This window comes from Pecten maximus, chromosome 1 (genome assembly GCF_902652985.1).
Source record: "Pecten maximus chromosome 1, xPecMax1.1, whole genome shotgun sequence".
In the NCBI taxonomy this organism is placed as follows: Eukaryota; Metazoa; Mollusca; class Bivalvia; order Pectinida; family Pectinidae; genus Pecten; species Pecten maximus.
The window spans coordinates 14054750-14078676 of NC_047015.1; the positions used below are offsets into that span (position 1 = coordinate 14054750).

The 23927-nt window shown below is 35.7% G+C and overlaps 1 protein-coding gene across 2 annotated transcripts in view; it reads right to left on the bottom strand.

The window, feature by feature from the left end:
* The window catches only part of LOC117325653, a 47850-nt gene that overhangs the window by 15564 nt on the left and 8359 nt on the right, over positions 1–23927 (bottom strand). For both annotated transcript variants that reach the window (XM_033882052.1, XM_033882060.1), the window contains exons 2-15: positions 18678–18997; positions 12577–15056; positions 11729–12013; positions 9128–9306; positions 8693–8866; positions 7603–7782; positions 6950–7077; positions 5805–5972; positions 5110–5148; positions 4696–4833; positions 3619–3727; positions 2458–2693; positions 1738–1971; positions 25–478 (exon numbers count right to left, since the gene is read on the bottom strand). In XM_033882052.1, coding sequence (XP_033737943.1) covers positions 25–478; positions 1738–1971; positions 2458–2693; positions 3619–3727; positions 4696–4833; positions 5110–5148; positions 5805–5972; positions 6950–7077; positions 7603–7782; positions 8693–8866; positions 9128–9306; positions 11729–12013; positions 12577–15056; positions 18678–18997 — 5124 coding nt within the window. The remainder of the gene's footprint in view (positions 1–24; positions 479–1737; positions 1972–2457; positions 2694–3618; positions 3728–4695; positions 4834–5109; positions 5149–5804; positions 5973–6949; positions 7078–7602; positions 7783–8692; positions 8867–9127; positions 9307–11728; positions 12014–12576; positions 15057–18677; positions 18998–23927) is intronic.

Below are 23927 nucleotides of genomic sequence, written 5' to 3' on the forward strand. Positions count from 1 at the left end.
ACATTTTAAAACAGATAATGATACCTTCTTGTGGCTCAAGTCCGACGTAAGTTTTTCCCTTTTCACACATGTCTTGTGGAATGAAGACTTTAAACCCATAATCGCCTTCCCAATCTCGAACATTCATAGCAACCTTGTAGTCGTAAATGTCAGTTCGGGCAAAGTCGATGCATCTCACGTAGACATTATACAGATTGAACGAAGACACATCGGCGAAACTGAAATCTTTCGGGAGGATATAGATCAATGCTGCATCATCCCTATATCTTAAATCGTACACAAGGTGTGTTAGACCGTCCTCGCTGACCATTGGCATGTAGTGTGAGAATGGTACGTCTCCTTTGTTCTTGATTTTCAGAGATGTGTTCAATGACATTTCAGTTCCATTTTCGTTTTTCAAGGAAACCGTGTATTCTCCGGATGTTATACCATCAGCATTTTCGCCAAAGAAATGAACAACGTTGTCAAATGTCGAGGACTGTAAGATGAAATAAACACACCAGATTATATTTCTACTAAAACTCGACTTATTAATCTTCCACTATGATCCACTGGATTAATAATTCCCCCATCACCCACAATAAAAATTAAAGCCAAGGGGGAATAACCCTTCTTAAGCAAGTAAAAAGGTAGTAAACCAAGTTCAAATAAATGTCAATATTAATCAGCTGAACGCTTGTAATACGATTTATAAACATAGGTAAAACAAATATTAACATTTTAGGAAAATTGAAAGAAATGAAATTCAGAAAATAGGCATAATTTCTATCAGGAAATTCAAAATTAAACCTGTATCAGAAAGGAATGATGACATAGGGAAATAGTCTGGTATAGAAACTTTGACCAATCTTTTTATATATTCCTAATTTTTGCAAATATTTCATTAAAATGAGTACGAATCCAGAGAAACTGATTGTCTAGATCCAGTGTCTGTTTGCTCATTGTCTTGTTCAAGTGTATGTTTGGACACTGTCTGGATCCAGTGTCTGTGTTTGCTCATTGTTTGGATCCAGTGTCGGCTTGAATACTGTTTGGTTCGAGTGTCTGTGTTTTATCATTGTCTGGATAGAGTGTCTGTGTCTGTGGTTGCTCACTGTCTAGATCCATTGTGTGTGTTTGGGCACTGTCTGGATGCTGTGTCTGTGTTTCATTACAGTCTAGATCCAGTGTCTGTGTTCCAATCCAACTATTTCGTGATCATTGTGGACATTTTAAAATGTTATTTAACGATGTAAAAAGTATTTTGGCCAAAAATCACGTTATGTAATATATTTTATTCCATTTCTGCAAGTTGTTTTGGTCTGATTTCAGATTAATATTTAATTCATTAAACATCTAAATATCTCCCTTGCAATTTCTTGGTTTTACTTAATTTGTAATTAATCGATTTTCCATGTTTGAATTTTCTGTTTCATTTACAAACAATACAGATGGTGCATATTTCTAATGGTGGTTTCCTTCTATCCTCTCACATCAGGTGGAATCATAACAACCTGACATAGAAAGTTATCACAGCTTTTAAAAAAGTTTCCTTCCCTCCAGGGTTTCCCCCAGGTGAGAAGTATTTGTATCAAAATAATTTTATCCCTTTTCTGCTAGTAATTTAAGATAATGTCTCCTGTTCGAAACAGTTGGACACGAGGGTAAAACTAGTAAATGGTCTATGGGAATGTATTTTTTATTTCCTATCTCAAAATGGAGACGCTAAGCGGGTAGACCTATTTATTAATGTCTTACATCTATCTGCACCTCCGTGTAACTGTCTAGTGTTGAATTTCCGAATTCGATTCCAAAACCGGTCTTGTTGATACTTGTTTCATTCTGCAAATTTCCAATTCTCGTCTTTTCGGTTGTTATTACACAGTTTTCTCGCTCTATCACGGAAGCAGGTTCTCCTGGTTGGATCATTGCAGAGAGCAGTGCCTGTACTCTATCGATGATGTCGAACAGTTCGGGAATCCCAGTTTGCGCCTGGAGATAAAGTGGTATGTCTTGGCAAAACATTTATGATATGTGGACGAATTTGCTATACTGTTTATCAACTAGGTAAAGGAAAATAGAAAAGTAACAAATTTCTTATAACACATATATATAAAGAACAAAACTTAATCAATAAAAAACAATATATGGGGAATGCCATATCGTGTTATCTACAGCTATATAAAATAAGATTTCTATCACCTCAAGAGTGGCTTGATGGCATTCTTTAAGTCTCATTTTTCACTAAAAGTCAATGTGCAATAGTCATTATAGTTATAGTTATTAAAATACCCCCAGCACATTGATCACAACATCATATCAGGAATAATCGATCGAAATGTGTAAAAGGAGATCTCTAGACAATATTCAAGTACTACAGATAAACTTAGGGCAAAAGAGCCAAATCACATTCCCGTCATATCTATGATGACAGAAACACAACCAAAATACAGAAGATGAATCCAGAATGATTATTACCGTGACAGCTTTTTGCTTGGTTTCCTCTTGAGCTGCTTTCCTTCGATCATATTCCTCCTGTATTAAACGTTCTCGTTCAGCCATTTCCTCTTCTGATAGGGCATCCGAAGTGTTATTATAATCCCATTTAGCTTGCATTTCTTCGCGCACAGATGCCAGGGTTATATCAGCATTTTGGTCCTCAACTGATGATGGTGTTATCCCCATAGAAGTGGAACTCACAATGTCCAAAAGACCTTTGGTAAAGTTAACAGTAATTGTAAACCAAATCAAAGAATGCACATAAACAACGACAACAACGATAACAACAGCGACGACGGCAACAATAACAGCAACGATCTGTTCCATTAGGGCCAATTAGATTTAAAAGAATCTTGGAAAAAATGCCACAATTCAACTAATCTGAGAGAAATTTTCGCTAAACGACAGTACTGGCAAACAAGTTTTTTCGTTTTTCTCTTTCCTGAAAGCAGTATACATGTTGATAAAAGAGAAAGAATAGATTAGTTTTACATGTAGTATATAAAAGCAGATAACACGATTTCCACATACTTTTACCCTTCCAAGTTCAAGCTTAAAACCACTATTATTAGTATTATCATGTCACGACCTTACATACAGTGGCTATTTTGACATAAACGTGATTGTTTCGGATCTGATCTAGGTAAATTTAACTCTCTCTGCTGACATATGTAAATTGTACCATAATTCCCTATGTATTTCCCACGGGATATACGATTTATAAAATTTATATGCCTTCTGCGGGCTATCTGATGAAGCGGGCTGTCAGGCAATTTGTTTTTCAAAAAATGAGAAAATAAATCCAAGTAAACTGTTTTTGTTTCCCTGGTGTACAATGCATCGGAGCGGACAACCTACAGACTTGGTATTATAAAACCTCTTTTTTGAATGGTGCGGGAAATCTGGCAAAGAGGGCAAGCAATACATAGGTAACTACGGTAATCCATTTACCAGTGATAAGAAAACAAGTTAGGACGATGATTAGAACTAGAAGACACGATATGAACATAAAAGTATAATTTACATTTCAACTGTTTAATAAACGCACCTTTTCTGGATATTTGATTAATCTCATTTTAAATGCGACAAGAAAATAACGCATGAAATTCCGTTTACATGCAGCAATCAAACTTAACTTACTTTCACTGACTAATTTCATACTGTTGATTTCCTCCATAGGGAACGGCTTCTGACTAATTTTTGTTTCCAGGGAGGCAGATAATTTTTGGGCAGTGCTAATAGCAGACCCCTACAAAGTACAACAGTAGTACAAATTAATGTGCGTCACAATTGAATATGACTCATACATATAAAGAAATAAGCAATACCACACGTCTTTTTCTGCATCCACAGATTACATTTGAATCACATCGATATTCAACAGGTGAAAACCTTATTTGAAGAAGATTTGTCATATAAGCATAAAGTTTTGTCAAAATGCTCTATACATAATCGTACATTCGCTTTTGATATAACGATTCGATCTACTAAAAAGGAATCCCTGTCTATGTGAAATAAGTTCTTGCTAGTTGCTAAAGAAAAACCCCGATGAATTTTGACACAAGGTCGTACAACTGATTCTAGATGAACAGTTGTATGTGGCAGTTTAAGTAAATGATTACTAATGAATCTGCTTGTCGAAGTTCCACTTCCATTCTTAACGTTGCCAGATTATAGTCAATATCGAACTGACAACTTACACTTCCACGCAGTTGCAATTGATTCGCCATGTACATCCGGCGACATAGTTACCTGCCTATAAGAATATTTTAAGATACTTTATTGAAACTCTTCAAACATTAACAAAGATCCAGTCGTATGTTAATTTCTGTTCTCCCTTTTTTCTCTCAGAGGGTTTAGTAGGAATGGCGTTGTTTTGTTGTTGTAATTTGTTTTACCTGTTCTGATTTCCAAAACAAATGAAATTACGTCAACATTTCTGAAGGTAATTTAATGATGATTTTAGATTTGTTTTTGTTCACCTTTGATTCTCATCTTTATCATGTACAGTATACGTTTAATATGGTCGGATCACCCAACAAAGCAGCAGGGCGTGTGACTTCGGCCGGATAACCCTACAATACTGTTCATATGGAAGTTTACGGGACGTGTCACTTCCGCCGGATTACCCGTCAATGCTATTCCTAGTTGAATTTACGGGAAGTGGCATTACGGCCAGATCGAATATAGACAATGTTTCAACAGAATTTTACTTACGATAGTTTCGTCATTGACAATTTCAGGCTTATAAAGCAAGGTTTTAATCCCGCCTAATATATTGCCGGTGTCACTGACACTAAGTACAGTCCCATTGGGTACAGCGTCATTTAACATATTCATCAGTTCAAGGTTTTTCTGAAAAGAAATAAGAGAATGCCGAAGAACGAAAGATATTAGATCTCCATACATTATGACAAAAACAATGACACTTGGACCTGTAAAAAGATAAATGTTTCTTGAAATATTGTGTAACGTTACATCAAATGATTAAAATACTGAAGCTATTGATTTGCATAATTTGCAACTCCGGTCAGATGTAAAGGAGATCGTATGTTTTTTTTTGTTTTTTTTTTGTTTTACATTTTTGGCCATCCATGTATTATACACTGATCTGATGATGCATCATCCTACCTCTGTTAACATGTCTGCTACTAGTCCACCTTCCGACGTCTGTGAAAAGTAACAACAAACCATTCACTATGCTGATAAGCCTCACAAATAAGCATAGAACAATTTAATTCCTTTCCTTTTTATCAACTGTATAAAGCGCAGTAAGGTTATTCAAACGTTATTATGTTTTAGTTTAAACTTATTTTATTGTCACTTGAACAAAAGGATGGGGCACAAGTTTTGACAACTTATAAAAGCCCTCTCCCAATATACAATTAAACAATACAACATTCAATGGCCTCGACAATATTAATATATTTACATCGACATCAACAACATGTATATATATTTATAAATATTTAAATATGTATATCTTAAAATCTTTTGCTGGACGTTTAGCAATGATCAGAGAGCTGCTTCCAAGTAATACAATATTTTCTTAGTATACAAAACAAACAATTTTGTGAGTAAACCGTCCATATAACTGTGAATTTAAAAAAAATGCAATGAACATTTAAAATAGTTTGCAGCTTTGATACCAAAATATATCATTTCAGTATGGCACCAAACATTAGGTTATGAAAAGTTTCACCTGTTTCGGTTTGATTACAATTTAGTGCATGGTTTTCGTATAACCCAAGCTTTATGGATTTAAAAAAAAAGAGAATTTGGAAGTTTAGAAAAAATAAATAGGAAATCATAAATTATGAACTTACATTGATAGAATTCATAAAAGAACCCATTGCAGAAACAGCCGAGACAACTGCTATTTTGTTTCCTCCAGCTTCAAGTTGTTGTCTGGATTGGTTAAAGGTACTGAATAGATCGGAGATGATGCCTGTGTCATTAGGACCACTGGGGACCATTGATTCGTTCCTAATGACCTATGGAAAAAATTAACGATTGTTCATGACATAACGACCACTAGGAACCATAATAGATTCGTTTACAGAACTTGAAGTTATGGCTATTCATAAATTAGTTAATTTGTGACCGACTCGCAGACTGTTACAAAGAATATATACCTATGTTTATGGACAATATCAAACTCATTTCTCTTGCTAAGAATAGCTTTTCTTTTTTTCTTTCTTTTCAGTTAATACACCCAATAACACATCCCATAAGAAATCATAATTAAGATATAGAGGATATCTAACTGTGTCTTCAGTGATACCACACGAGTGAAATATAGTTGGTATCACTGAAGACACTGCTAGATATTCTGTTTATTACATTTTTTATCAACGAAAAACCTATCCCTTATGCTAACTAGGCCTACAGCGAAAGTTTGAAAACAAACAAATGTAGTTCCCCCTGTCCAGGTGCTGACATATATGTCGGGCTTTCTGATTGGCCAATTATTTTGGTATTTTTTAATCATTAATTTGATTGGTCAAATCAGCAAAAGTGATATTTTTCACTAGTGAAAAATATCACTTTTATAGAATGAATAATTTTTGATATTTCACTGGTAAAAATGTAATAAAACGCAATCATTATCACGACAAAAAGCAGTTATTACACAACAATAGTATAAACAAGAAAGCATACAAGTTATTTAACAATAACTGATGCTTTGCATATTGCATAATATAAGAATTGAAATACAACATACTTCAAGTAAATTAAACGTATATCAGCAAGTACATAAATAACCTATTCATATATATAGTTTTCAAAATATATTCGACATGAGCAAAAGCAAACTTATGATGCATATATTTCCCATATCGGTCCTTCAGAATAAGAGTAGTAGTGGGTTTGTCGTCGAAGCGTAAATGACAACAAACATGAACTCATGGACCCCTTATCCCTTTCCAGTGTTAATGTCGATTGATACAAAGTGATTTAATCGGCTTACCTTTGCAACTGACTCTGTATTTACCAATGAATCCCCGTAGTAGTCGGTGACGGTTACAGAGATAGTAACGTTGTATTCGAAGTCGGGATCCCCTACTTGTAGGTCAAGCTGATTAGCTGAGGCAGCATCTACCCAAAAAAGGAAAATGCTTGATTTATTTGGGTCAATATACAACCCGACATAGCGAAGATACAATACATTTAGCCTTCCTCGAGACATTGGATGCACGTTACGTTTCATTTTCTTGCATATTGTTTTGCAATATTTGATGCGGATATAGGCGATCTACATACATAAGCCCTCAAAATGTAAAGATGTTTGCAATATTACATGTTTGTCTTATAGGAAACGTCGTTAAATTGAGAGAATCTCTCACAGAATTACACAATTTGGAGGGAATAATCCATAGAATGTTATGATATGATAAGTCTTACAAAAAAGCTTCTGATACATCTTGAGAAATAGACCCCTTAGCTTTACCGTGAAGGGCTATTTTTCATCAGACTTTGCAATTAGATTAAAATTTGTGAGCATACCCTTCTATGGATGGCAGTGTAATGTAACTTCTAATCGAGAAACAGAAATTTATGATGTTCTATAAACACATTCTTCAGGAGATCTGAGATTAGAAATAATGATTTGTCATCACTTACTTCCCTTAGTGATAGGAAACTGAACTGTCTCAGTCACACCGTTTACCAGACGCTTATGTAATGCGACGAACTCGTAGGTGAGAACCTGTTTCGTGTCTTCAATTGGGTCTCGCTCATCGTTAGCGCCTTCATCCTTCATATTTACGCACGTGACGTCAAACTTCCCGGTTATGGCATATCCTAATGAAAAGATGTAATTCGATGAATCATCTTTTTCTCTATGCATTTTTTTTATTCTTGAGATGAATCGACATTAATATATGTATATATATATATATATATTCTGGTATTCCTGCAGTGTCTAGTAAGTAAATAAACAAAATGACTTAATAACGTAAATTACTAGTGTATAAACAACAAAGCGCTTGATAAAAACGGAAGTTAAAATGTAAATATGTACAAGGAATATTTTTTGTTTTTATCATTTAATGGTGTGTGAATAGCATGTTTTTACAGATATTTTAGCATGACGCACTTACAGTTTACACACCAGTAAACGATCAAACAAGTATTCCTTAATTGAATATACTTCTTTTCTGACTTTGTTTCTGACGTCACAGCTGTTCTTTATTTATGACGTCATCAATATTGTTGTCGTCATATATCCCGGCAAGGTCAAATAAATAGACGTTTATTACATAACACACACTGTCATCACATCGATTCAACTTGTGCTGGTATCGTTTTATTTTGACTATTTATTTATACCATCTATACACCACCGAAGATGTTTTCTAATTAATTACAATATGCCTTTGGTGAATTAATTACCGAATAAGGGGATTGTTAACACAAACATAACGATATTGTTCGTTGTTAATCTACTAATCTACTAAATTTGTATAGCTGTTTAATGTTCGTTGTCTATATGTGACCGATTGTAATTTACTTGTGCCTTGATAAAGGGGCGGATTGTCTCGAAAATTCGGCAATTTACTTCTTTCCATAATCACTACTACATGACCAATTATCTATTTCCAGTAATACGCATCCAGCGAACATCTGTTTGTAAGGATGCCGTACCTATGTTGGACCGTTGTTACTTACTTAGTTGAGGGCCATTAAATGTAGTCGTCTAACTGATGCATACCTTCGTAAGGATCGACAGAACAGCGTCCATCGTATGGTGGTAGGTTGATGTTCAATTTCCTCACAGCTTTGCCATCTGTGAGTCTATTTGGCAGCGACATTTTTACTACCACATTGTAGATTGAGCCAGCTTCAAGGGTCTCCGGTTTAATAATTAAAGAATGATGCGATGTCCCTGAAGATTAAGGTTGTGTTCTAAATTAAAATTATTTTTGCACTGAATACATTATCGCCTGGTTTGCAATAGAACATTTGTCTCCCATGATAGCCAACTCATCAGGTCACAAAATTTAAGATACAATTAAATTATGTGTTTTCGTCTCTAATGGAGCTCATTCCCCTTACCAAGGCAATGACGATATGATTACTGGAAGTGAAAGTTTGAATTTGAAATCGATTTCTAATTCGAATTCATTATCGTTATGTAAATACAAACCCGTTTCAGTCATGCTGTTGAAATCCGGAATAGCCACGCTACTTCCGTTGGGGAAGACCTGTTCAAGTGTCCAAGTACATGTCAAATCGGGTGTCTCCTCAGGTTGGCAGTCAGTACATTTACATTTTAGACTTGTTTTAAGCTTCCTCGCAACCTTGACACGGCAGTTCAATATACATCTACAAAAGTCAACATGAATAAGCACTTAGCTATTAAAGGGTATGTTTCTTAGTCGCTTCCACGCATCACAGTAAAGCCGCTTAAAGGAAATTAGTGTAGATATAAAACATATCGACATATTGAATAAAACAACACCCATTTATAACTTGAAAATGTCATGGACAATTTGACGGGCTTTTAACACCTTTTACAAACTTAAGGGAGAATTTACCTTTATGACCTTGAATGTAGGTAAAGGTCATGCATTTAAACAAACTTTTTGGCCGTTATTCAAGCATGCTACAGAAACAATATCAACTCCCTGGTCCTCTTGGCTATTCAGAAGTCATTTTAAGATTTTAGCCAATTTGACACATGTGACCTTGAATGCAGATCAAGTTTATTCATTATATTCAAATATCAAGTCCCTGAGCCTCTTGGTTATGTTGTTTAAATGTTTAAAATGTGTACATCCTGAACCGGAAGTGCTAAAGAATAACTGAAGGTACCAAAATCATAAGAATGACATACTGCATCAATCTATGTTAAATTATTTTGAAAATCTAAAAGTTCAAAATTTTGTGACCTTTGACCGCATAGCTAACTTTTTTTATTTGACCTCTGACCTTGAATCTGTTAAAAGTTAGCGCCAGGCATAATCTACAAATATTATAATAACATGACCTCTGTAAAATAAATCCTTTTTGAGTTATGGCTATTTTAAACTTTTCAATACATGACGTCATGGCGGCCATATTGGATTTCGGACACCATGATAACAAGACTTGGTCAGGTCATAATCTACAAATATTATAATAACATGACCTCTGTAAAATAAATCCTTTTTGAGTTATGGCTATTTTAAACTTTTCAATACATGACGTCATGGCGGCCATATTGGATTTCGGACACCATGATAACAAGACTTGGTCAGTACCATCTCATAGTCATTTTGTCTAATTTTGTGCTTAATCGCACTGGTGGAATTTGAGAAGAAACTTAAAATGTGAGTTGTGGGTATTCATAAAATATAGACGGAAATATTCAAAATGGCGTATATTGTTAACAACATATGTTACCGAAAAAATAAGTAAATCAAAGTCATCCAAATACTGCATCATAATTTCAAAGAATTTTTGAAAAAGATTAAAAAATGAAGATTTTTTTAAAATGGACTAACTTGACCCCTTGGCGAGTTTTTTTTATTTTACTTCTGACCTTAAAGTTGTAATGATATAAAAGTTTGCCGCAGTTATTATCTACAAATAATAAATGACATGACCTTTGTATGATGAATACTTTTTGAGTTATGGCCATTTTAAACTTCTTTGGCATGACGTCATGGCGGTCATATTGGATTTTAAGACCTACTTAATAATAGATGACCACACCCCTTGACATATGCCATGTAATGTTGGAGAAATGACATTGAAATAACTCTTACCAGTTTAGCCCCAATGTTGTCATAAAATCGAGTCCAGAGGAAGAAGAAGAATAAGAAACAACAAAAACAATAGGTCTTTCCACCATTTGGTGAAAAGCCCTAATTAAAACCTGTATCTATCGACATCTCTTGATGCCATCTTTATCACCATATACCTCACACGCATTAATATACATCAACTGTTATCCGAAAAATACCCATTTACGACGACCACCTAAGTATGAAGGTTGAACAGAGGAAAGGTACGACACAGGAACCATCAACCCCTCAACACAACCGTGTAGTATAGAGCTAAGCCAAAGACATACACATACTGCATCAAATATCACCCCGTTCCTACAAGACTGAACAGCTACCTGTACGCTAAGGCTCCAAAATGCCGACACCCAACAGAACACAGAGGAAACTGAAAACTGACCTCGAAAGTAACACAAGTCGACCAAGGAAAACAGCCGATAGAGAGCACTTAACAAATATAATGCTGCCTAAAATCATAAAGAGTATTATTCAATGTAACCGTGTATATCGACAACCTGTCTACTATAAACATAAGGTTGTTCATCAATCGTGTAACCCTGAATAGCGACCACATTTTTACCACAAGCATAACGTTGTTCATCAATTGTGCAACCGTTTATAGCGACCAGCAGTCTACCACAAACATGCTGTTATCATCAACTGTGCAACTGTGCTTAGCGACCACTTGCCTACCACAATTATAAAGAAGTTCATCAAATGTGCAAATGTGTATAGTGACTATTTGTCTACCTCTAAAATAACGGTGTACATCAACTGTGTAACCTTGCATAGCAACCCCTTGTCTACCAAAAGCATAACGATGTTCATCATCTATGTAACCGTGTAGAGTGACTACCGGTCCATACTAATATGGATTAAATTTGAGTGTTGCGTTTCTGTACTTGAAAAGCAACATGAATATGATCATTCTTACTTATAGACACGAAATACAGTTTCAAACAATTCAATGGTTAACTTACATTATGTCGGCCAACGGAAAGTCACCATCCATGACCCCCATGACCTGGGTAACGTGTGAGGACTCTGCCTGGTCGAGGTCAACTCGCATGATGAAAAAATATGTCATGTAATCGTTGGATGAAGCGTCAAGTTGCATCTTTCCTGGTGAATTTTCAATGAAGGAATCACAAACATTAATGTCGTCGAACATGGTGTTGTTTCTTATCGAAGACTCATTCGAAAAGAAAGCGATCCCGCCATCAATTTCAAACTGATTCACAACCCAATCATTTGTTTTGTTGAACCTTTAAGAAGAGGGAGACACATCTTTATATAGAAGGCTGATAACACTATGGTAGCAGCCTGTACGAAATTCAGGCTTCACAATGATATTTTGGAAAACAAAAGTGCTCCGTATTTTATGTAGTTTGAAGCTTTTCTAATGAAATTTGAGAACCATATCTAACATGTAACGACTGGTGCCCAATAACCATTCTGTTTGATATGTGAGGGGAATCAAGTGTAGCTTCCAGCACTGCCGCTATCGACTGGAAAAGTCTGAGTTCGAATTTAAGTTTCATGTTTATCCTCGAAAGTCGTAAGTGGGTATAAGGGAATCATGGTCAAAAATAATGATAACAAAACAAAATTGTCTAAAAACTGAGAGCAGCAGATACTCATTTCATTCCTTTGAACATTTTCTCTCATGTTCGATAATGCCTTAAATCTTAAGTTTTAATGTTAAATCATTGCGGATAGAAGACTTGTTTTCTGAAAAGCAAATTTGGAGTAATAATGAAGGTTCAGTGATTTTAACGATCAAATATTTCATTGAAAAAATAAAATAGAAATATATAGCAACTTTTACCTGAAACAGGAGATTGTGTAATTAAGACCGTCTCTAGAGCCATAGCCTCCTTCCTGGTCGTACGTGTCGGTAAACCCGTCGACTATTATGTTACCCCTTTTGGCATTTCTTCCAGCTCCTCCGACGAAATATGCAAATGGTGAGGGACGTGTTAAACCTAAAAAGGTACATTCGAAGGCGAATGTGTCCTCCAGTGTCACATTAAGGCATATCTTATAAACACCAGGTGGTAACTGTCCTGCTCCAAAACGTAAAGAGCCCGTTGGTGGCGGTGTTAATGTATTCACATAGTCAATTGGAACAGGATTGCCATCATTCCACTTCATCATGGTCCATTGGTACCCCGGGTTGAGCCAGTAGCAGACGACTGCCATTCCATTAGCGAGGTCCGTGTCAACAGAAGTGAAGGCTTTCATTGGTGTTTTCGGATCAGCGTATATACGAATAAACATGCCATTGTATGTGAAACATGGATTTCTAGCTACCAGATCGGTCATATTGTAGAAATTGTCTATAAAATTCGAACAATTCACTTGAAGGGAATGTTCACCGAGCGTCAAGTAAGTGATGTTTAGTTCCATAGGTGAGGCAGCTGTAATGTTGTGTTCAAATAGATGCCAATCTTTATCGATAGCGTCGCCATAATTAACATTGCATTCGACCATAGGTAGGTCGTTGCCTGTTGTTGTGACGTTCATTAACAATATTCCAGGAGGTAGAGGTAGAGTCAGGTTAGAAAACTCCAACGACAAATCTAGTGGATAATCGGCCCGATATGGTTTATCCAAATAAACCTTCTCCATTTCGCCAAGGCTGGTGATTAAAGCATACGGGAGGTAGGACCCCCATGCGTTATACGTTACTGCCGTATTTGCAGTCTGAGCATTAGAAGTTGGAAAGGAAGCTCCGTTGGCATAGATTGTTATGTCTGCGGCGTTGTCAAGCCCAGATACTGTAAATGTTACTGAAGTACTTCCGACTGTACCTGCATAAACATCCGCAGTGAGAACGCCGATCCCAATTTGTATGGTTTGTCCTGTTAGTGAAAATGTACTAGAAGGGGTAGTTGACGTCATATCCACGGTTAACGAATAAGTACCTCTGGTTGCGTAAGAATGGGTTACCAGATCCCATGATGTCACTTGTTGCGTAACAGTAGGTGTTTGGTCGCCAAAATCCCAGACAAATTCAATACCAGGGGGTGGTCTTGAACAGCCGAGCAAAGATATATTAAAGGTAACTTCGGTAGATTCACTAACTGGCACTAGGAAACCTTTTTCGTCTGTAGTTGCAGTCATATTTGAACTAGCCTTGGTTAAATGAGTGATAACGAAGTTGTTAAGGGTCCATGACTTGACATCAATTGAGGCGATCCATGTATCATTGGAGACAAGATTCCAGCAAGTGAAATTGATAGCTTTTACAGCAGCCGAGGTAAACGTGATCGACTTTGTGATACTACTTCCAAAAGGAATTTCCACACTCTGATTCATTTCCTGGCTTTCGTCAAAATCAAAGTCGCAGGTAACATTAGTTGGATTTGGACCGTTCGATGCCATGCTAAAATCAAAATCCACCAGTCCATCTGGAAACGGAATCGTGTCAGTAGAAGGCGTAAGGACCATTGTTGGTATAGGCACTTGTACAATGATAGTAAAATCACAGATGCTAACGTAGAAAGGATTCCAAGCTGCCATGGTGACAAGGTAGCTGCCGGGGCTAGAATAGGAGTGCGTTAACGAAGGGGCTGAATAGGAAGAGGACAGCGCTGATTCCGAATTCTCTAGATTAGCACTACCATCCCCTAAGGTTATACTATACATGAAACCGGAGTTGGGTACACTGTTGAAAGTGAATGTGATGGGTTCGTCTGTTTTTGCCATTGTGAGGTCACTTGAAAGGCAAACTGTGACGCTATCCCAAACGTATACGTAATTCACAATCTCTACATAGTTCAGTTCTGCAAGTATTCTGATATTCACAGTATAATTTCCCTGTACTGTAAAAGCATGGTTGAAAGTATAACCAGATCCTTGCATTGTTGATAATTGGCTTGAAAGAGATATGTTACTTGGAGAGGTACCGTCGTTGTAGTCAACCTCGATAAATATATTTCCATAATCCGGAGAGCTGATACTCGGATCTAAGTTGACCGTGAAGACGACACTTTCGGTTGTCTGTACAGGGCCTTCGTTATTGGTGACAGTAAAGTCATTCGAACCTATTCGCATCTGTGCTGTAATGATCACATTAGTATGTGTCCGACTCACTGTGTTGGCAGCTACTATGGTAATATTGTGTTGTCCGGTTGTGGAAAAGTTGTGAGACCTGACTGCGGAGAGAGTAACTCCAGTGTACTCTTCTAGGCAGGTTGAGTTTTCATCTAAGAACCACTCTAATTCGATGTTACTACCAGCGCTTAATGCAACTGTGAAGTCAAATGGTTCTCCCACAGCCACGATGTCATTTACGACTGTCACCTATGGAAAAAATAAACGGAATACTGAAACATTTCAAATTCATTCGACGTAACATACATTCGTATGATTCGCTTAAAAAGAATTGTCGAAAGGTGACCCGTAATCATATACTGAATGGAGGGAAAATTGGTTTAAACATTCAAACTAAGATATCTAAAAAAAATGTGAACAATATATAATATATTTCCCTGAAACCTTTGAAAAGTTGAAGGTGACACCTAAATGGATGACATAGTATAGGGCTATTTCTTCAATCAGAGATAGCTTGAGTAGTGTACAGCATCAGTTTAGTTTATCAAGTCGAATGTTTTACTGCTTCAAATAACAATTAATTAGGATCAAATTGGTTCAAGTCCAAAACTTCTATTGCTTACAATGGGTAATTTCATCTCGTTTATTGCCTTCCTTTAGAATGACGAATCATTTAGCAGATTTGTTATAATGAATTTTGACGACACATCTCACATGTACTATGGGGTAGACAAACTTAATGAACCGCTTAAATTGGCATATATATATATATATATACAACATATGTCTAAGAATCTAGTTTACATAAAATGAGAAAAGGACTATATTCAAACGATAATATCACACCCTTTTAAATAAAAAGATCGTGAAGATTTTCATAAATCACACATTAGGTATCAACAAATTCAATATTTGGAAAATTCCTAAGTTTTAATGGTACTGTATATGCAGTGTACTAATCGAGGTTGAAATATTTTAAGCACTTTATCCACTTTGACATATTACCGCGCAATCAGTTAGTTTTAATGTGCATATTTTAGGACACAACAAACTGTGTGGCACTCCAATTTCAGCGTAAATCCGAATCCACTGGTAATTAGGTATAATGAATTAATGAATCCACTGGTAATTAGGTATAAGGAATTAATGAATCCACTGGTAATTAGGTATAAGGAATTATTGAATCCACTGTTAATAAGGTATAATGAATTAATGAATCCACTGGTAATGAGGTATAAGGAATTAATGAATCCACTGTTAATAAGGTAAAGGAAATTAATGAATCCACTGGTAATAAGGTATAAGGAAAGAATGAATCTACTGGTAATAAGGTAAAGGGAATTAATGAATCTACTGGTAATAAGGTATAAGGAATTAATGAATTCACTGGTAATAAGGTATAAGGAATGAATGAATCCACTGGTAATAAGGTATAAGGAATTAATGAATCCACTGGTAATAAGGTAAAGGAAATTAATGAATCCACTGGTAATAAGGTATAAGGAATTAATGAATCTACTGGTAATAAGGTAAAGGGAATTAATGAATCTACTGGTAATAAGGTATAAGGAATTAATGAATTCACTGGTAATAAGGTATAAGGAATGAATGAATCCACTGGTAATAAGGTATAAGGAATTAATGAATCCACTGGTAATAAGGTAAAGGAAATTAATGAATCCACTGGTAATTAGGTATAATGAATTAATGAATCTACTGGTAATTACATTATATGTAGGTATAAGGAATTAATGAATCCACTGGCACACGTTAAGAGCGTACGGTTTCTGCTTTATTGTTTATATTTTATCCCTAATACAATCAAATTGAATCTCAAAGCTTTATCAGTTTTCTCTAGTTAGTAACACGACACATCTTATATATATTTATAACGATACGTGTAACGGTTTGTAGAATTGTATCCGTCAACAAGTCGGGAATGAAAGGTATAGTTAGGTACTGAATATTGAAATCTCATGTTTAACCCTTAGAAACTATTTGAAAAGAAACAATGAGGAAAACGAAATCCGTTATTGAGTTAGATCAAGGAGTTTTAACGGCGATCTTACCAAAGCTGACAGCAGTGTCCAAGGAAACAATGTCATTCATTAATGCTATATTGTCGAACATGTGATGTCATAAATGCCGCACATAACCATTTATCGAATGACTTCAATTTATACATTAGCTGGCACAGGCCTCGAAGAATTTGTTTGTAAGTGTATGTGTCGAATCGATAGCAATAATCGTATGAAAGTACACTGGAGCAATAGATATTCTCTCATATCTCGCCATGTTGGATATAGTTTGCCCAAGTAAGATAGCTTATATTCACGCGCGAGGAGTAATCTGCGGTCAAGGGGGATAACTCTTACAACGTCTTCCTGCTTGTGTCTACATCTGTCAGGCGTCATCGTCGGAGACATGGTTTGAAAAGTTGGACTTAACTATAAGAAAAATGTTTATTCAGTAGATACATGTATCATACAGCAATAAACCGACAGGGCTACACGGTAAAGGTTAGACATTTCATCTAAGCGAAAATATCACTCCGTTACTGTATATAATGTAGACTATAGGCATATTGTAACAGTACAGTAAACTGGCCTACCCTGCAGGTTTGTCAGTCGTCATTAAAAAAACATGCAAATACACACAATTACCTGACAATGATAGGAAGTTAAATTAAAGCCGTTATTAAATAAGTTTTTAAAGAAAATGACAAACACCACAACCGACGAAATTGTTCCGTCTCCGTCAGCACAGGGGCCTGGAATTGTGTTTACTCTATAATCATAAGGTAGTTAGACTTAGGATATTTTGTAAGTTTAGCACATTTTCAGTGTTCTTTGGCTCTTAAATCAACGAACATTCTTTTAAAACGACACCCATCCGCGTCATGGCGATCGAGATCGACATCACTCCTTGAACTATGAATTGAATTCCAAAAATAGTCGTGACGTCATGTAACTGGGCAATAAAAATGTGTTCCGTAAACTGATCATATATGTCGAATTGCAAATCAAATTGTATGTAAAATTGAAAAACTTATTTCCTCGTTGACTTTTCAAAGTATTGTTGATAGAACTTCCTTTTCTCGGATTTTGACAATTTGATCACGGTCACGTCAAAAGTCGGTCAAGTTAAGGCAATTTTTATCGGCGAATTATTCATTTGTTCAGCAATGAACCATAAAAGAAAGTATTCTGTGTGCAAACTTATAATTTGCCAAAATCGGGTAAGATCTCTCAGAATATCATAAGTATTTTTGGTAAAAGCTTTCAAATAAAAAAGAATCAATAAAAAATGAAGAAAATGGATGGCTGAGACATTTTGGCCCGAAAATTGGTAGTCCTATTAGAGGTAAATACCCTTTCATTATGTGTGTATGTAGGATAGGGATATTACACCCCCGGGGGTCACAAAATGTGGTAGAACCCTCGGCGAGCCTCGGGTTTCACCACATATTGTGACCCCATCGGGTGGAATATCCCTATCCTACATACACACATATATATTTACCATTGTATGGCACTGCCACTATATAACCCTACCAATTCAGTTGCGAGTTCACCAGCTTATGAACTGCCAACTGAAATTTGAATTTGAAAATTTCAAAAAAAAATCGCACGACAAATAAAAAATCGCAGATGGTAAATATAAGCATTGAACGGCTTTCAGTTGGCATTCATAGTCAATATGAATGCCAACTGAAAGCCGTTCAATGCTTAAATGAACGAGTCTTATAATCTGATATAGCTTTGCATTCTGTGCTGGATATCGACATCGTTTCGGTAGAATCTGTGATTCCTATCAATGTATATCACATGATACCCCACCGTTAATAATATGCAGAATATGTGACATTACCTGAAATCCGTCGAGGGCTTGTTCGTAAAAGATGACAACCTGTTTGTCTTGAGGTGTACCTGAAGTTGGTTCCAGGTTGAGTGTAAGAAGGTACGTTCCATAATCAGAGGGGACATGGGAACTGTCAGTTGTATCTATTGTGAGTTGTGCTGTTTTGGCATTCGCGTCAACAACACCGTTCACAACTTCACTTGTGTCGTAAGTGCCAGTGAATGTGAGGCTTGTTCCGGCCGTGTAGACCATGTTGATAACTGCTGTTCCTCCAGCTGACAGTGAGACCAGATTAGTGCCACCAGCAGCCGTCTCAAATCCAGCAACATCTAGGATACATTAATTAAAGTCAGCTCTAAATGAAAAAATAGGATCTATGCAAAGCATCAATTCGCCGAAGAAACTTTTCCAGCGACAGCCTGTTACACAAATTATTTGATCTAAACAAGCAACACCATCTTTTATTGAAAATAAAATTTTCGGTTAAGAAGCAGAACTAAGGTGGCCACATAAAACAAAAAAGTAGCATAGAAAATTCAGTTCGCAATAACACAAAGACTGTCCTATAAACCACAATGTCTCAATCGCAAGTATGACATAGTCACACAAATGTCGAAGGGGAAATTATTTATGACTCGTGCCCCGACTGGGTCTCGATCTACACCCATCCTATATACACTGCCCAACATCCACTTTCAACTGCGCAGAGATGGTCGGTCCGATACCCTGACATGATTATGATGACAAATCGTCTATTAGAGAGTATGAATACCTAGATGAATGTAATATATTTCGTATTTTAATAGATATCAATTTTATTATATTATCTTAGCAGCCACAACTACCGTAGTTACCAAAGTCGCAACACACCTTGGATTTTATTCTCTTCGTACTGCATTCAAACGATTTGTTTGATGTAAATATAAGGATTGTACCTCATTTTGACTGGGTATACGGTAGTATGCCAGCAGTTGGCAACGAACATATGCTATGGAGCGCTCCATAGGTAATGTTCGCTGCCAACAGCGGGCATACTACCTTATACGCAGTAAAAATGAGGTACAATCCTTAAAGGGACAATTTAGTCAAGCATGCTTTTTATAATTCAGACAGAAACGATAAAACATATATCCAGACAAAAACATTTGCGGTCAATAACTATCTCTACGTAGCCAATGTCCATTATGGTCAGTTTAAATTTTGGGAAAGCCCACGTTACTCAAAATATAGTGCAACTTGTTGCGCCTTCTGGCGGGAACAGAGTTGGTTGTAAATGACGACACGGTAGATCAGATGTATACTTATTTCTTTGGATTTCGATTTAACAACGTGCGTGGCAAACAGTTGTTACATGTATCATAATTGATAGATTCAATAATGATTTATTGTTTTGACAATTCAAACCGACCAAACACAGGTTTATTCCAGGGTCACTGAACGGGAATTCGTGTTCATGTAATTGTGTACACACATGCATGTATACGGCCGATACGTATGCAGAAACAGATTGTATTTTCATTTGTGTACGAATGCAAACAAACGCTAACACCAATCTAGGTGATTTATTTCATCCATGATGTAATCAGAACAATACTTATAACAAGTACGAATGGAATTGTGATAATGGAAGTTGTACAGAACAAAAATATCGCACTCAACATTACTCCGTAGGCCGATCTAGGTCAAGTCTCGGCAAACTCGCTCGCAACTGTATGAACTTCTTCATTGTTGTCGCAACCGTTCGAAAAACTCACATCTGTTATATTCATGTCCTAACAGTAATTCTCCATATATTTTGTTTATCCCTTCACTGTCTACGTTTGGTACGAGACCCGCAACCTATAGTTAAAATATCCGCAAACAGCTTCAAATGCAAACCAATGTTGTTTACAGTCACGAGACTGGGCTGTGCTTGCACACATGTATACAAAGTGTGTAGAGACGACTTGCTCATTTGCATATAAATCGTATGGTTATACGAGTATGATCCCCCTTACAATTAATTAAAAAACGCATGGAAAACATAAACTTGTATCAATATATGACCAAGGATAGTTCATAAGGAGAACTGAAGTTCACTTTCATGAAATAATTTGTGAAATGATAAAAAATAAACAAACTTGACTAAATTGTCCCTTTAAGTATATGCTGCTGACACGATTACCAGACTATTTCATAGATTTAACGATTCGTTATAAGTTGCGGTTATAACAAACAAATTCAATATCTGGTTATTATTATAATCAGTTCATAGATCTTGTAATTTTTTCTTGATAAAATATCACCTTTTTAATAGACAAAACAGGCAACACGCAGATTGTTTCAGACCAGAAGTAATCAAGGCAAACTAAAGGCGCTAATACAGCCGGACAAAACTAGTTACTTAGAACAGGTCGGCAATTAGTAATAGTTGTTTTATTTTGACGAATGTAGATATTAAGGTACAATACATACAGAAAATAATAAGGAATGTAGGAATGTATTATAATTGTATAAAATCTGAATAAAAGACGAGCGGAGTTTGAAAGGCTTTCTGTGTTTGTGGACATTTACTGTACTTGGGATTGAACCCGGGGCTTCTCAACCCTAACAATCCTTATATTTAGAAAGTATCTACATGTATATATATCTTTGAAAACATGGATACGAATTTTAAAGTAAATATTTAGGTCACCAAAACTCATATATCAAATAAGCCTGACTCACCAAACCAATAAATATTTCATAATACTGGTATTTATTGATTTTTACCATAAAATGTCAATATACAAATCAGACCGGTCAAAAGTCTAATTCTTCAATTTAAACTTACAATTTAAACACTCACTGTTTAGGTTCAGAATGAATAAATGTTAAACCAAACGGTACTTAAGAAATAATTAACGATGACTCGTGTATTGTTGCAGGATATACAACGAGGACGAGGGTATTTTGCAATTAAATTAATAACGAAGGCCGCAAAATATCCGAGTCCGAGTTGTATATCCAGCAACAATACACGAGTCAAAGTTGATTATTTCTATTCTACCATGTACTGTTTAGTTCTGAGATCGACCTCTTTCTAATAGAAAAACAGCAAAGAAACCCCGGGAAAACCTTGTAATTTATTTCTTGAGTATTGCATTATTTGTTGATGAAATATATATTTATTTACAGGCACTACAGCACTACGATCAAGAGCATCTATCATATGGCATTGATTTTGAAAATTTAAAAAAAGGGATAAAAAAAAAAAAAGAAAAAAAAGGGGGCCTCGGTAGGATTCGAACTCGCGTCGTGATATAGTAACTTTATATGAAATGTGTGAATATTAGATATATATATAATTGTAAAAACCGTGACTCACGAGCGTGTGTTATTGGCACGAGCGTGTATTATTGGAAAATAATACATGGTTTTAAACCAATCAAAACTGGCGTTGCATAGCAAAGATGGTAGAATGCCAGATAATATAGTGCATTGGCCGATGTTTACACATCCAAATATCTTTTATTAGTATATCTGTCTACTTCAGTGTCACTAGAACGCATTTTGGACCATTTGATTGGCTGAAATCATAGGAAATCTTCAACTCTAAATATTGCTATGCTACAGGCTATTGATATGTTTTTTGCTTTGTTTTTTGTTTGTTTTTTACACAAAAATGAGGTGTCTTTAACAACGTTAAACACGGTATCGTTTGTAAGTAAACAATTCCAAAAATCTGAAGGATTGTTTAATTAACATCAATGTGTGTTGAACATCGCAAAATACCTGAACTCGATAGTCCATAAGTTATAAACATCGATCGTGTTACATGTTTTTGAAGATGAGTAAAATTAACTATTTATTGAATAGTGTTTTAACGATTTTCTGATAATGTTTAATTTTACGGCATTATCAATGCAACTAATACAAAAACATAGATTATTAGTTCATATACTGGTGGCAAATCTGTCGTTATTCATACCTCGGCAATTTCATTTAAAATGAAATAAACATTGCTCATGTTACTTTTGGTAAAAATAAATTGGTTTCATCAAAATATTCCAAATATGGGACTTTGTTTGGATTACACTATATGATACAATCAACACGGATGCTAATGTATGTAGGCTATGGAACATGAAATAATATTCAATACCGCTCACTTAAACTTCAGGCATTGTCTGCATGTATTTTGTTTGTTAGGTGTATCCCTTCTTCAAAGGGAATGCATTAGCCTTAACATATTCGACTACAATACAAAATAAATATTGACCATTCAGTTAAGAGCATATATGATTCTCTGTCAGCAGGTATTCGGTAACGATTTTTTCTTTCATTTTCATATAATAATCAATATATTTCTATCCTCGAAAATTCGCAAATTAATGTCAATATCTTGCAAATAGCTTGGGCCTAGGATCAATCGCTGACGTGTAACTATATCAGTACAATATGACAGTGTAATAATAAGCACTGTATATTTTGTGGCTACTCCGCCACACTCGTCAGGCGTTTTTTCCACGTTTTCTATCCTTACAAATACCATTTTCCTGATGTTTACCGTTAAAGTTACGTATCCCAGTGAGATAGAGCGATGCGTGCTGACAATACTGTTTTCGAGGTTTACTCACCTGCTTAATGGACTTTACAAATCACACACAAAATATTCGCACTATTCAATTCCTACGGGGACTTTGATAAAGCAGAGCTATCGAATGATGATTTAAGGCAGTTTGATACAGTGACTTGATCGAAGGGAGCTGAAGTGCCTTGCTTATAGCTCGGAATCGATGAGATAGGATCATGGCTCATTCTCATTTTGTTCCTGTTTGAAAAATAGATATCTTACAATTTCACTTACATTCTCCATACTGTACTTACCGTACAAATTATCTTGCCAATGCGTAGTGTGACATACTGAAATTATTTTGTTTCCATCACGTTTTTTTTTTTTTTTTTTTTTACTTAATGATTAATGAGTGTGCGCGTATATGACCATGAAATCGAAAGTATTCTCTGAAAAAAGACCTTTTCCTTCTGTGTTCTGGTAGAATTGATGCATTCCGTTATGTTTTTGCTCCTATAGACACTGATTTTGTCTTGTCATGTCTTTATTATATTTTATAATATTTGATGGTTTGGGAGATTTTAAAGTTATGATGCCGCCATCTGTCAGGAAAACCGTTGGTTTAAGTTGAAAGTATATGAGTATAGTAAATTATATAATGCGAAAGGATGTTCTGATTAAAAGTCTTCGACTTCAACAGACTAAGATCTATTTCAAGTATAAAA